The sequence below is a fragment of the Petromyzon marinus genome, chromosome 7, assembly GCF_048934315.1.
Source record: "Petromyzon marinus isolate PM22_M1 ecotype Great Lakes invasive population chromosome 7, UKy_Petmar_22M1.pri1.0, whole genome shotgun sequence".
Lineage (NCBI taxonomy): Eukaryota > Metazoa > Chordata > Hyperoartia > Petromyzontiformes > Petromyzontidae > Petromyzon > Petromyzon marinus.
Genome location: NC_133673.1, coordinates 17,423,094 through 17,437,273, shown reverse-complemented (window position 1 = coordinate 17,437,273; position 14,180 = coordinate 17,423,094). Strand labels below are relative to the sequence as shown.

General features: G+C 49.1%; 1 protein-coding gene across 6 annotated transcripts in view; it reads left to right on the top strand.

The window, feature by feature from the left end:
- Positions 1–13,922, top strand: part of NUP37 (nucleoporin 37) — a 37,223-nt gene extending 23,301 nt beyond the window's left edge. For 5 of the 6 annotated variants that reach the window (XM_032949382.2, XM_032949378.2, XM_032949380.2 and 2 more), the window contains 5 exons: positions 7,303–7,393; positions 8,098–8,285; positions 10,494–10,544; positions 12,405–12,498; positions 12,870–13,922. In XM_032949382.2, coding sequence (XP_032805273.1) covers positions 7,303–7,393; positions 8,098–8,285; positions 10,494–10,544; positions 12,405–12,498; positions 12,870–12,983 — 538 coding nt within the window. In that variant the 3' untranslated portion in view covers positions 12,984–13,922. Of the gene's footprint in view, positions 1–7,302; positions 7,394–8,097; positions 8,286–10,493; positions 10,545–12,348; positions 12,499–12,869 lie in introns of all 6 variants that reach the window. The other variant, XM_076065491.1, reaches the window with a different exon arrangement.
- The last annotated feature ends 258 nt before the right edge of the window (positions 13,923–14,180 follow it).

The window sequence follows — 14,180 nt, the reverse complement described above, 5'->3', positions numbered from 1 at the left end:
GGGGTAGACAAGTCTGGGCACGCATGGGGAGAGTGCAGTGGGAATGTGGAGAGAGCCACACAGAGCCAGGGTAAGGAGCCTGCAGTCAGAAACCTGACTGCAGGATGTCTCTCTCAGTAAGCAGGGTGTCTCTCCCAGTGAATCAGAATATTTATTTATACTGGAGGAATCCAATGATCTCTGAAACTCTTTTTCACAGATGTCCAGTAGCGGTGAGTCAGAACGTTACAATGACAATACAAAATACGATAGAAGTGCAAAGTATAGGGAAGGTAAAAAAAATCACTTAAATATATACTAATAAAACTAAACTGCTGAAAGCTGAGTGCTGTGGGTGTCCTTTCCATAGAATCCAACCCATGCCCTGGACCGGGTTTTGCTGCTGGGTGTCCGGTAACCCCAATGCAGGGAGCTGGGGGAAGCATATTTTATTCCGAGTGGTGATGAGAGCCCTGGCTGTGCCGTCAGCTCCCCCTAACCCTCCACTGTGGTAATTTCACATGGCACGAGACAGCGGATGTGTTCGCCGAGGGTCTCGCGTGGGATTCATGGGGGTACCCCACCCCACAGGGCGGTGCCCCACTTCCCAGGGGGTACCTCACCTCCCAGGGGATATCCTGACCCCACACTCCCACTGGCAGGGAGGGACTATGCTGTAGAGCCACTCGCCGGAGCAGAGTAGGGGTCGTTTAAAACTTATAATGGAAACGTCTGCGTGTGCCATTGCAGGGCTTTATGGATGTATATTTAATTGACTTCCGCTGCCTCGGGAATTAAATATTTATGGTTCCCGGCCGAGTCCTGCTGAGGCTGCAGAGAAGAGAGGAGGAGGCCGCCCCTACAGACCCTGGCGTGACGCGAGAGTAGTGATGGCACCGTGCCTGAGTGAGCAATGTATGACGTGTGATTGACATGTGATTGATGTTTGATTGACGTGTGATTGAGGGGTTGCGAGCTGTGACGGGGGCCCCCAATCTTGAATGCTCTCTGCAGGGGGAGGGGTGCCCCACAAGTTAAGAGCCACTCGTTTAGAGGAATCAGGAGCTTGGGACAGAGCAGCTATGTGCACGCACCTGGCTGTGTCACCTATCCAAGTTTTTATTTTGTTTTATTCATCAATATATTTCACCTGAATGCCACACCCTTGAGATGGAGCTTCTCATTGGAGGTGCAGCTACACAAAGCAGCTCCAGAATGAATGTCAGTGCTGTGGGGGGAGAGACCCTCACACCCTACCTAGAGCAGACGCTCATCATCACCCTTCACATCGCACACGGTGTGTTTGTCTACGCAGCGCTACGTGCCTGCTATGTGTCTGGGACTGCTATTTATGCGTCTGGTTGGTAGCTCAGCGATAGAGCGTGGCACTCACAATCGGAGTTTAAATTATAGTTGCGGCTGATTCAGCTCATCGCTCTGCAGTTGATGCAGTTGGTACCACTTTGTGGGAAAGGAAATTCCCCTTCTGGCTCAGGGCTGTATGTATGTATGTTGAACTTATTTCTTACCGTACTTGGCCAATTGAGCTGATCGGAGGTGCGGCTGTGACCAGGAGATAAGCACCGCCTCAATGCTTATCTGAACATGAAATCACTCGGACATACAGCTCGGCCTTACAAATGTTCTTCTTTTTGGTCTCCTTGCCTCTGCCTTCACTCCCTTCCAACAAATAAAAAAAAGCCTGTGCATGAGTTATTTTGAATCTCCCATTTAATTCTCAAAATTTGCCTCTCGTCCCGTCAACTCCACTGGCTTGTCGTTCACTCTACCGCTGTCTGTGAGAATACCTTCACACTCGTCTCTACATCTCTCCATGGCCTCGCTCCACCTTCTTAACTCGCCTCTCTCATTTCCTTCTATGTCCCCCCTCGTTCCTCTTTGTTCACAGTCTTCTCTTTGTCCCTCCTATATTTCTGACCCAACTATCCTGGACATCTGTAAAAAATAGCCACATAGCTCATCGGATTTCTCCAGGATAAATAAAGATTTTGATTTCGATTCCCCGTGCCCAATCCTGTTGCTGATCTTTCTCCCTCCTTGCACCCCTCCACTGGAGTTAACTTCCCCTGTGCATTAAGTAGTCCCCTTCATTAGCTTCCTTTCATTCCTCTATTAAAGCTCAGATATTCTCTGTTGCGACTTTAACAAAGGTAATCTCAGCCACGAACTCCCCAAATACATACAATTCATTAAATGCCCAACCAGAGAAGGGAACACTCTGGATCACTGCTACACTACAGTCAGTAGAGCCTACCACGCCATCCCCCGAGCAGCACTAGGACACTCTGACCATGCCATTGTCCACCTGATTCCTGCATACAGGCAGAAACTAAAACTCTGTAAACCTGCTGTGAGGACATCTAAACAGTGGACCAGTGAGGCTGTGGAAGATTTGCGGGCGTGCTTAGACTGTACTGACTGGGATATGTTCACGACTGCTACCAATAATCTGGATGAACTCACAGAGGCTGTGACGTCCTACATCAGCTTCTGTGAGGACTGTTGTATCCCAACACGTACCAGGGTGAACTTCAACAACAACAAGCCCTGGTTCTCAGCAAAGCTGAGAAGATTGAGGTTGGAGAAGGAGGAAGCGTTTAGGAGTGGGGATAGAGACAGATTCAAGGAGTCGAAGAACAGGTTTAGCAAAGCGGTGAGAGAGGCTAAACGACTGTACTCAGAAAGACTAAACCACCAGTTCTCTACTAACGACTCTGCTTCTGTCTGGAGAGGGCTCAGGCAGATCACCAACTACAAACCCAGAGCCCCCCATACCACTAACGACTCCTGCCTAGCCAACGACCTGAACGAGTTCTACTGTAGATTTGAAAGACAATTGGACTGTCCTGAACCACCCCTTCCCACCCAAGAGGCCCCATCCCCCACTCATACTACAGAGACGACTCTCTCCTTTCAGGAGGGAGAAGTTAATAGACTTTTCAAGAGGCAGAATCCACGCAAAACAGCCGGGCCGGACTCTGTCTCTCCAGCCACCCTCAGGCACTGCGCTGACCAGCTGTCTCCGGTGTTCACCAACATCTTTAACACCTCCCTGGAGACATGCCATGTACCAGCCTGTCTCAAGTCTTCCACCATCATCCCTGTGCCCAAAAAGCTAAGGCCAACAGGACTAAATGATTACAGACCGGTCGCCCTTACATCTGTGGTAATGAAGTCTTTTGAGCGCCTGGTCCTGGCACACCTCAAAGCCATCACAGACCCTCTCCTGGACCCCCTTCAGTTTGCCTACAGAGCCAACAGGCCTGTGGACGACGCAGTTAACATGGCCCTCCACTTCACCCTACAGCATCTGGATGCCCCAGCATCCTACGCTAGGATCCTGTTTGTGGACTTCAGCTCTGCCTTCAACACCATCATCCCTGCCCTGCTTCAGGACAAGCTCTTCCAGCTGAACGTGCCCTACTCCACCTGCAGGTGGTTTACAGACTTCCTGACAGGAAGCAGTGCGTTAAGCTGGGAACTCAAGTCTCTGACTCCAGGTCCATCAGCACTGGAACTCCTCAGGGCTGCGTCCTTTCCCCACTGCTCTTCTCCCTGTATACCAACAGCTGCACCTCCAATCGTCTGTCCGTCAAACTCTTGAAGTTTGCGGACGACACCACCCTCATTGGGCTGATCTCTGGTGGGGATGAGTCTGACTATAGGTGGGAAGCTGACAACCTGGTGACCTGGTGTAACCAGAACAACCTAGAGCTAAATGCTCTAAAGACAGTTGAGATGGTTGTGGACTTCAGGAAGAATACAGCCCCACTCACCCCCATCACCCTGTTAGACTCCCCAGTCAAAATTGTAGAGTCCTTCTGCTTCCTGGGGACTATTCTCTCCCGGGACCTCAAGTGGGAACTGAACATCAGCTCCCTCACCAAGAGAGATCAACAGAGGATGTACTTTCTACGGCAGCTGAAGAAATTCAAGCTGCCAAAGACAATGATGGTGCAATTCTATACAGCGATCATTGAATCCATCCTCACGTCCTCCATAACCGTCTGGTACGCTGCTGCCACTGCCAAGGACAAGAGCAGACTGCAGCGTATCATCCACACTGCTGAGAAGGTAATTGCATGCAATCTACCAACCCTCGAGGACCTGCACACGACAAGGACCATGAGGCGAGCGAGAAAGATTATGGCCGATTCCTCCCACCCTGGACACTCTCTGTTTCAGCTACTCCCCTCCGGCAGAAGGCTTCGGTCCATCAGGACCAAAACCTCACGCCATAAAAAGTTTCTTCCCATCTGCTGCTGGCCTGTTAAACAAGGCCAAGGGCTTACACTGATTTTAACATTTTATCTACATAATGACACCTTGCCGATATTAACTATGTTAACCTATTTGTATTTTTTATTTTTAAATTATATCTTAAAGCTATTTTATATTCGATATTTATTCAATTTTATATACTTCAGCCCCTTGGTGTTAGTTAGACTTTTAACCCTTATTATTATAGTAAGACTTGTTTAAAACTTATTTAAGATTTTAGATTCCTATATGTTGAAATTATGCACCATCCTGCCAAAGTAAATTTCGTGTCGGTGTGAACTTTCATGGCGAATAAAACCCATTCTGATTCTGATTCCCTTCCCTCACCTCGCCCCTCCGCTCCTTCCCGTCCCTCCTCTGCCCTTTCGTGACCCCGTGTGCCCTCTGTTACGGTCACTCATTCCTCGGCCCTTGCACACCCCTGCCATCTAAATCACTATAATTTTGATTACGCTTTTAAATTATGTAAAACGCTTTGAGCTACGGTGCTCTATAAATATAAAACAAGATAAAATATTGCTAACTCACTGTGGAAGTTAGAAATTGAAACTGTGGCACGCTTAAGATGTTACCACCCCATTAAAATGCGTGCATGCTGTCACCGCCACTTAGTGGTGAGCGGCAGTTCTTGTTGTTGCTCTGCGTAGGTCGATGGACACACCCTTGGCTGCCTTGTGAGCGAGAGGTTCCATCTCAAGGGACCACCCGAATGAAATACTTTGATCAATTAAAAACAAATTATTCCAGGAGTCACCACGTGGGGTAGTTACATCGGTGGCCAGGAGGGGGCGCCACATGCCGACTCTTGGGCTCTCATTCTTTGGGTCTTTCGGTAAAGCCACATAGACAGAAAAAATAACAATATCGACATTTCGATTGCAACACAAGCGGTCGTCTTCAGAAAAAGGGGGGTTAGCTTCTAAAGACAACTGCTTATAAAGGTTTGAAATGGGCATAGCCCAAATGTCAACAGCCAATGCAAGTGGATGGGCAGACACCGCGGCGGTGGTGGGCTTTCCACCAATCAGAGGGCTGCCAGGCATGGCAATGCAAGATCGCCGAGCCTTCTACATGGCGAGTGCGCCAAGGTGGCTATGTTAATGTGAGAGATTAGCATGTGAATGACAGATCGCCAAGCATCCTCCATGGCGAGCGTGCCAAGGTGACTATGTTAATGTAATGGATTAGCATGTTAATAGAAGATCGTGAAGCAGCTCTCGTGGATGGCGCGCGAGGTAGCTGTGTTAGTGAGACATTTTATCTGATAATGTAAAAAATCAGAGAGCCGAAAATAATAACTAACATTGGAAGGTGGTAGGCTGGGAACATCACCAGCCAGTTATGACTTAAACTGGTTAATAACGTCCTTCCAATGATTGCTCAGTTTGTACCCATCTTCTCAGTTAAAATTGTGTCTGTGTTTATATATCTGGATGGCTTCATGAACGAATCTGTGTTGATAGCCAGTGGGTTTGCAGAGTAGTTTGGTCTTCGTGTGTGCCCACAGCATTAAAACAATGATCAGCCACGGCTGAGGTATTGGTCCTACCGTGTTTCAGATCTACCTTATGTTCACGAACACGGTCCGGCTTAGTTTGTAGATGCCGGAGTATTGCATGTCAGGGATCACATCCTTCACAGATGGGATCAGACCACGAATTGTATGTACTGTGTAATATTTTTGGTGACCCCTGCTATGTATGACAAGGTGATGGTTTTGATTGGGTCCTCAGATGGTTATTTCCCAACTGTTGGGGTGATAGCTTTACAGATTGTGTAGTTTTAATAGCCATTCATCTTGAGAGCTTGGTGTATGTGTTCCAGTTCACTGACTAGGTGGTGATGGTCGGAAATACATCGAGCTCTATGGTGTAGAGTTTTGATGAGGGAATTATTCTGGGATGGATGGTGGTGGTAGTCAGGTTTTAGGTAGGCATCCGTATGGGTGACTTTCCTGTAGACAGTGTCCCATTGAGCCATCTGGTCTCTTTTCGATTAAGACATCCAAGAATGGTAACTTGCCATCCTTTTCCACCTCCATGGTGAATTTGATGGCTGAGGGTATGGAATTGATGTGGTTGAAGAATTGGCCCAGAGCTGGTAGGCCATGTGGCCAAATCACGAACGTGTCATCTACGTACCTCTTCCACAAGAACATAGGGTGGATGCCTGGATAGCATCTGTCTCAAATTTTTCCATCTAAACATTGGCTACAACTGGAGATAAGGGAGAACACATTGGGGTACCTTGTTTGTAAAATGTTCCATTCCACGTGAAGTAAGTGTTGGTGAGGCAGTGTCTAACCAGGGCCGGTACATCAGCATTCAGATTGCAATGGTGTCAGGCACAGGAACTTTGGTAAACAAAGAGACCACATCTAAACTGACAAGCCAATCACCTGGAGATAGTGAGATGTCCTTAATTAACGATACCAAGTAAGCTATGTACAGCTGTGGTGGTCTTACCAGTGAATGGTTGTAAGGTCTCAGACAAAAATCGGGGCAGTTTGTAGGTGGGTGAGTCAATGGTGGAGACGATAGGACGAAGGGGTATACCGTCTTTATGGATTAGTTGGTTCGATTAAAGATGTCTTGGGCTCTCGTCTACAAAGTATGTGTGGTTGTGGTGCTCTGTATATGGTTGTGGTCGTGGTATGGTGTGGTGTGCGGTTGTCGCAGTGCATGTGTGATTGTGGTCGTGTGTGTGCGGTTGCATGTATAGGATCTGGGGAGCGGTAGTGCAACAGTTAGTGTGCTGCTACGAACCTGGTGACCCGAGTTCGATTCCCGCTAATGGCCAACACCAGTGACGATTATCGGAATCGTTCCTGGGCCTCCTACTAAGTCAACTTAGCTCCAAATGAGTACCTTGTGCGGTGTGTAGACATCGCCACTGGGGAGACAAAGGCGTCGGTCCTAGTGCTCGCCACCCACCCGTGCCGGTCTTAATAGGTGCTTGCTAACAGCACCTGCCCCAAAGTCTATTCAGGCTATAGGGGGGATCTTTGTCTTGTTTTCGTAGGATCTGGGATGACTCTGGTGACCAGCAAGTCTGCCTCCCGCTGCTCTCCCCTGGCGCCAGTGTGTGCTGGAGTTCCGCAGAGCCTGACAAGGTAAGGCACCTGCACAAGGTCCACCAAGGCAACACATGTAGACATGGCTTATGTGTGTGTGCGCCAGTCAAATCAGTTAGCCCTTCCTGCACCGATCAGAAGTTGACACGCCACGGCTGATGTCCAGAACTTGATTATTTTGGAAACGTGTGGCACATACTCTTCTTGATGCGAATTTCAGCATTGAGATGGCACAGACCAATGAATGGGCTTCGGGCAGCGTGCCCAACAAACACCTGCCCAGCGACCGCACCTTCACACTGTCCGGCTTGCATGGAAACACTGGACAGCACTTAAACCGGATCTGCACAAACCACACCGAATGCCCAAGTAGAGAATAAAGGAACTCTCCTTGTGTGGGATTGCGGCAATGAATGCCAAAGCATGGATCACCTAACATCCCACTGTCCCAAATCTAATTTTGCAGGCGGTGTATCTGCATTTCACCAACTCTGGGACAAAGCAACTGAATGGCTAAATAACTTAAAACTTAATCTTTAATCGTCGCCCTTTATTGGCCTTAAGACATCATAAATCATCATTCAACTCACAACACTGGGGTCCATCACTTGATCTGCCAGTGAGCCTTCCATATATCATGAGATGACTTCAAAGTGCACCCAACCTGGCACACAAGCACTGCGGCGACATTACCGCCACTTCCCGTTGAATGGGGGCTTTTTTTGCTGCTGTGCGTGGCGCAGCTGCTGGTGGGCGAGCGTGGCGGCCGCGTGCAGGTCTACAGCACGAGGAGCTGGGCCACGCTGCTCTCCCTGGACTGTGGGGCCCCCAGCCGACCCCTCATGATGGCCGACTGGAGCCCCCTGGACCCGGTGTCTGTTGGCGCCGTGGCAGGGGCCGACTGGCTCCTGTGGGACTCGTCACGTGGCAGGTGAGCGGGGTGAGTGGAGTGAGCGGCTCAGGCAGTTGCATCTTGGAAGGAAGTGGTCTGCTCCGACTTTGTGTTCGCCTGCCTGTCCAAGTGGCGTCACGAATGTGTGCATATGTGTGCTCCTATCCTGTTACAAATGTAGTGAGTCCAACCGAGTCGCAGACGTTATTCTTTAGAGGCAACAAAGGGTGATGACCACCTAGCTAACTACACTATATGTAGGAGTTACAGCTACGAAGGGTCAGACCCTCACTCAGGTCCCGGCCTTGTGTTGATGCCTCATAGGACGTAGAGCTTCCAGCTTGTTGACGTAGAGCTTCCAGCTTGTTGACGTGGAGCTTCCAGCTTGTAGAACGAAGAGACCCCGGTCCCTCTCAGGGACCCACCTTGCATCCTCCCAGTTCGGGGCTGGCTCCGCCCAGGCCCCGCCCGCCTTCTCGAGCGTTCTAGCTCCCTCTCGATCCCTTTCGAGAGCTCTCCCCGGACACGTGGTCACCCCCTAGCCCCCCCACTTGGGCCCTGGACACTCCGGATCACGTGTCTGCGGGGTCAACCGGAGTGCCATGGCCCGGGGCAACCCTACCCCTGGGCTGACACTCTCCCGCTCCCCCTTGTGGGAGCCCGTACCACACGCTATGCGTGGTGCCCGCGTTATCCCAGCGCTCACCAAGCCCCGCTAGGGCTGGTACTACACCCATCTCCGGGGTGTACGCGATGACGGTGAATCGCACGCCATGCTATAGTAAAGCCGGCATCACACAGCAACCCACCCGGTGCTGTCCGCGACGTAGAAACATCGCATGCCACGACCCTCCCGGGCCGGCACCATACAGTGACATCCCCGATGTCACTCCACGAGCACCTGGACGTCACGGTTACCGTTTGGAATATGGCTTGTGGTGTTGTGCCGCTAGGTCACTCTTGCAATGAGGTCTTACCTGTGTAGTGGGTACAACCTAGAGGGAAACTTCTCTTTAGAGGCAACACGTTTATTTTACAAATAACAATACAGAACACGAAGGGGTATGGACCCTTCCACCCGCTACACTAGGGAGGTACGTCCTCCTCACTGGCGTGCCCTATACACTCGGGACCAATCTGTATAGAGTCCTCCGCTATCGGGGTCTAGGGAGGCTACACTGACCCCGACCCAGCCAAGGTCCTCGGGTCCTATCCGCCGGGCTGCTCGGACCCGACCCAACCAGGGTCCTCGGGTCCGGCTCCAGCTCCTAGGTCTTCAGGGCAGCTTCTTGATCTTCGAGTGGACAACAATTGCCGGTCCCGTTCAGGGGTCCGGCTTTTATACCCAGTTCCTGGCTCACTCCGCCCCTAGCCACTCCTCTCTTCTGGAACCATCTCGAGGGGCTTGGAGTGTGACGTTATCCCCCAGCCCCCCTCTTGGGGGTTTGGGGTCTGCACCTCTGGTCACGAGCTACCTTGGCCAAACGGCCCGACTCATCCCATCAGCCTTCCTTCCGCCCTTGTTGACCCAGGGCCGTTACTACAGGCTGCGAGTAGTGACAATCGCACACAGCGCTCAACAATGCCGCTACACCAGGATTGTGGTCACAGATTCATGCAAGTGGACGCAGAAACATCCACATGTCCGTTCACGCTGACACAGTGCAGACCCACATTCTGAGAACAATTTGAGTCTCTCTGCTGCAGGAGTCACATTGCACCTGTGCTACTGGCACCATCTTGTGCATCAACGGAACGTTCAGTTGCAGCTCATTCAGAAAGTGCTGCAACATCACCCATTGTCTGAGCAGGCTGAGTAAGCTGATGCTACAATCTGTAATTGTGGAATACTTTGATGCCTGCCGGCCAAGTCACTCCCTTGAAAAATATAACTTCTTCCCTCAATGGGCTTTACTTGGGTAATACATTTCTGATTCTTCTGAAATAGTGTTCGTTACATGACAATCAAGCAAGGCATTCATCGTCCTCAGATCTGAAGAATGCTGGATGCAGTGAAAACCAAATTTAGTGCAATACTTTTTTTGTGGTCTTTTTCGACTGGCTTGAGACCACCCCTGCAATTGAGAACCCAGTTTCATCATCCGCGCCTTAAACCTGGATTTTGAACCCAGAATCTCGGCGGTGGCAGCTCATCAGTGCTCTGCCCCGGCATATTCGCGTGTTAACTCATTGACACATGCACGCACGCTTAGGCGTCACACGCGATTGTGCCGTCTGTCCCTACAGCTGGCCCGTGGAGCGTAAGCCAGCGCACCTGGAGGGCGCCTCCCAGTTTCGGTAAGTCCTCCCTCCTTCCCAGCCCTCCGCACAGGCAATTAAACATAACCGGTCGCTGCTGTCGTAGTTATCTCATGCAATACAGAAAACCCTTGCCCATCGCGGGGGTTACGTTCTCTCATACGAAACCCCCTCCTTTTGTTTTATGTTACTCTCCATCAACCCAAACATTAAACAAAGTATTTTTAACGTAAAATATAAATATTTTCTAGTGTTAAATATAACTTATATGGTAAATGTATAGAATGAAAACAAAAATGAGTGTACAGTAGTGTACAGGAAGAAAAATCATGCGGCTGAACCTCTCTACCTCCTCACTGGAGGCTGGGAATGCCACGTGACCTGGGACCCATGATTGGCTGCTTGGAAGAAAAGATGGAGAAAAAATGGCGCATGCGTTCTTCTGCGGTAGCATCAGTGCGAGCAGTTATGATGCTTACAAGAATCTCGCAGTCAGTCACAATTGGCAAACTGTATCTTAACACGTTACACAAAACGCGACAACTAAACCCGTGAGAGGGAAGGGTTTGCTGTATTTATTTATTATTTATTTACTTACTCCAGTGAACTTCACTGAGGCTCAAAACTCTTTTTTTCAGGAGGGTCCTGCCAAGTTCGTTGCAGTAGGGGGGCAACAATTGTGATGTGTTTCCCAATTAAGTAATTTGTGAGTACTCTTTGTTTTTTTCGGTAAAGTCACATATAAATAAGAAATAATAAAATAACATAATAGCGTACGACGTTTCGGTTGCAACACAAGCAGCCATCATCAGATACAGAAGAGCTAAATTTACGAGAGAGGAAACACGTAACCCCAGATGTATATACAGACACACAACCACCTCTACGGGGAGGTATGAGGTCTGTGTCTTTGTGTTGTGTTGTCTCTGCTTGTGTCTGCCTTTGTGTCTTGGCTTGGATTTGTGTCTCTGTGCTCTCTGCCTGTGTGTGGGCCTTGGTGTTTCCGAGTGTGTGCTGCTGCGCCCCCCTTTGCTCCATGCATACCTCATGCTAATTTGTCCCATTGTCTCTCAGCCTTACCTTCTCTGCCTATTTAAGGCGACTTCACTGTGTGCGTGTCTCTGTGCTGGTTCGCTCTACTTGGATGTCTGTGTGTGTGTGCGGTCTCTATTTTAAATTTCATACTTAACTTGCAATTTAGCAATCTTTGAAATAGCGTAATCAACCAGACTATGCGTGAATTGTGTTTTGACTGACTGTCTGTGTTGCTTTATATGGTTTCCAAATTTTGCTAAACCCTGTTTGTTTGGTGTGCTTCTCTGTGTCCCCTGTTGTATCTGTGTTAGTTCCCCCTACTTGGGTGTCTGTATATACATCTGGGGTTATGTGTATCCTCTCTCTCGTAAATTTAGCTCTTCTGTACCTGATGATGGCTGCTTGTGTTGCAACCGAAACGTCGTACGCTATGTTATTTTATTATTTCTTATTTATACGTGACTTTACCGAAAAAAACTAAAAGTAATTCCTGCAGTCACGAAAGCTTCGAATCAAATGTGAGTAATTATAAAAATTTGATCAATTTAAGCTGTGTTGCCGGCACACAACGGCCTACTTTTCTTGCACGGATATCACTGGATCGATAACGTCCACTGTAAAACAGCAGACATCACGTAATATTTCATGGTTAATATGCTGCAGTATTAACTAAGGTGGCCTGTCGAAATATAACCATGAATCTGCAACAAGCAGCGAATGCGCTACGGCTGAGCCATGTCACTGATGGGTATGGTTGCAGCAGTAGTTGTAGTTATAATTTTGACAGTGGTGGTGTTTGTGCTTGCAGTGTTGATTGCGGTAGTTGTATTATTGCAACGGTCGTGTCATATCCACCCGGTGCAGTTGGTGCCGTACGGTGGGGGGCGTATTTGCCACCACAAGTCCCCCTGGACGGCTGAGTGGAACGCTGCTCATTCACAACCTGGCACACGTACAGGTAAGGCTCTGGTCACACGCCCGCGATGCCACGACCAAGTAGCTTGTTGTTGTAGTGTATATTTGGCCATCAGCTCGTGTCTCGCCTTTGTGGGTGAATGCGCCAGTAGGCCACTCGTCCTTCTGCGATTATGTGTGTATACGCTGAGCGACGAAAACATAACAAGTTGGCACAATAGGGGGGATAGGGTGGTGCATCGGTCAGTCATCTCAGTCAACCCATGGCATCTGGGTCTGTCCCGTGACCTGCCACCGAGCCTTTGACGCTTCACGTGGCCTCGGGGTGCACCAAGCCTACCGCAAGCGCCGTGTGGCAACACTGCCACTTACTGGCGAATGGTGATAACTGTTGTTGTCTTTGTGTTTCTGTAGCCGGCGCTGGAGAGCAAGGTGCCAGCGCTGTCGGGCCTGAGCTGGCACCCACAGCTGCCTCTGTGCGCCTGTGGTTCTGACCGCAGCCTCTGCTTCTGGCTGCTGGAGCTGTGAGCCCTGGTGGCCAAGGCCGGGCGCCTCACGTAGAATCTGCTCAACGAACGATCGCCCGTGAAACAAGAGCTTAGCAGCACGTGGCTCATGCTTCCTCTTGATCTCTTCTCTGAAACCAAACCTGAAAAGTTAAGAGCCTCAACCAGAGGTCAAGTGAGGGGGTTAGTTGAAGGGCTAGCTCTAATTGCCTAGTTGATAAGGATTAAAGGTAGCAATCGTACCAGTGGCCGGTTGAGTTTGTTTGGGGTAAAGCTGATTGGTTGGCTCATGGGTAAGTGTTATGCATTGGGGAAAATGTTGACTTGGTTATCATGCAATCCAGCTGGCTCAATGGTTGAGTAAGCAGCTGGAAGGTTGTGATTTCAAATACTCTGAGCGTTGACTCCGGCCCTTCATTCCCCTTTGGACCAAAATGAGCAACACGATGTGAGGAAATTTTGATTTAAAGCTTTCGTGACTGCAGGGATTCATATTCTTGGTTCTTTCGGTAAAGTTCTTTCGGTAAAGTCAAATAATAAAAATATTTTTTTATTATAATTTTTATTATTATTATTTTATTGTTTCCCTTCTACGTGACTTACTTTACCGAAAGAACCAAGAATACGATGTGGGGAAGTTAACAGTAGTTGTCCTGCGGAGGAGAGGCTCGCCTACGACACTGGGAATGTGGAATTTACGCCACTATCTCAGGGCTCCAATAAATGGCGTTTTCATTTTCAGCTGCTTTTCATTTGCCAGGATTCGGATGTTGCCAAGTGAGCCAAAGCACGCCGCCATGCCTGTTGCCCAGGTTGTGTTTGTGATAAAGGCCTCGGTGCATTTCTGCCAAAAATCCGACAAAGAGGAACATTTTCCAATGAATTAATCGTGTGACCCTGTTCGTGTGCAGTGCCTTCACTTTGTGCCGTGTTTTCAATAAACGCCAACATTTCTATGGGACCATTTTTGCCGGTATCAAAATTATTAAAAAGAATAGGCTTTACCCTTTCTGGGAATAATATAGGTGGTAAGATGTTCATTACCAAATAGACACCTATTGCAAGGCATCAAGTCTGAATTAACCACACATCATGCGTGTGGTAAAACATGCAAACATTCTTTAAGAATGTCTGCTCCGTCTTTGAAACTTATTGGCCTACACCACACACAGCCTCCTTTATGGCCTTGTCTCACCAGTGTTTGACCAGAGAACACCAT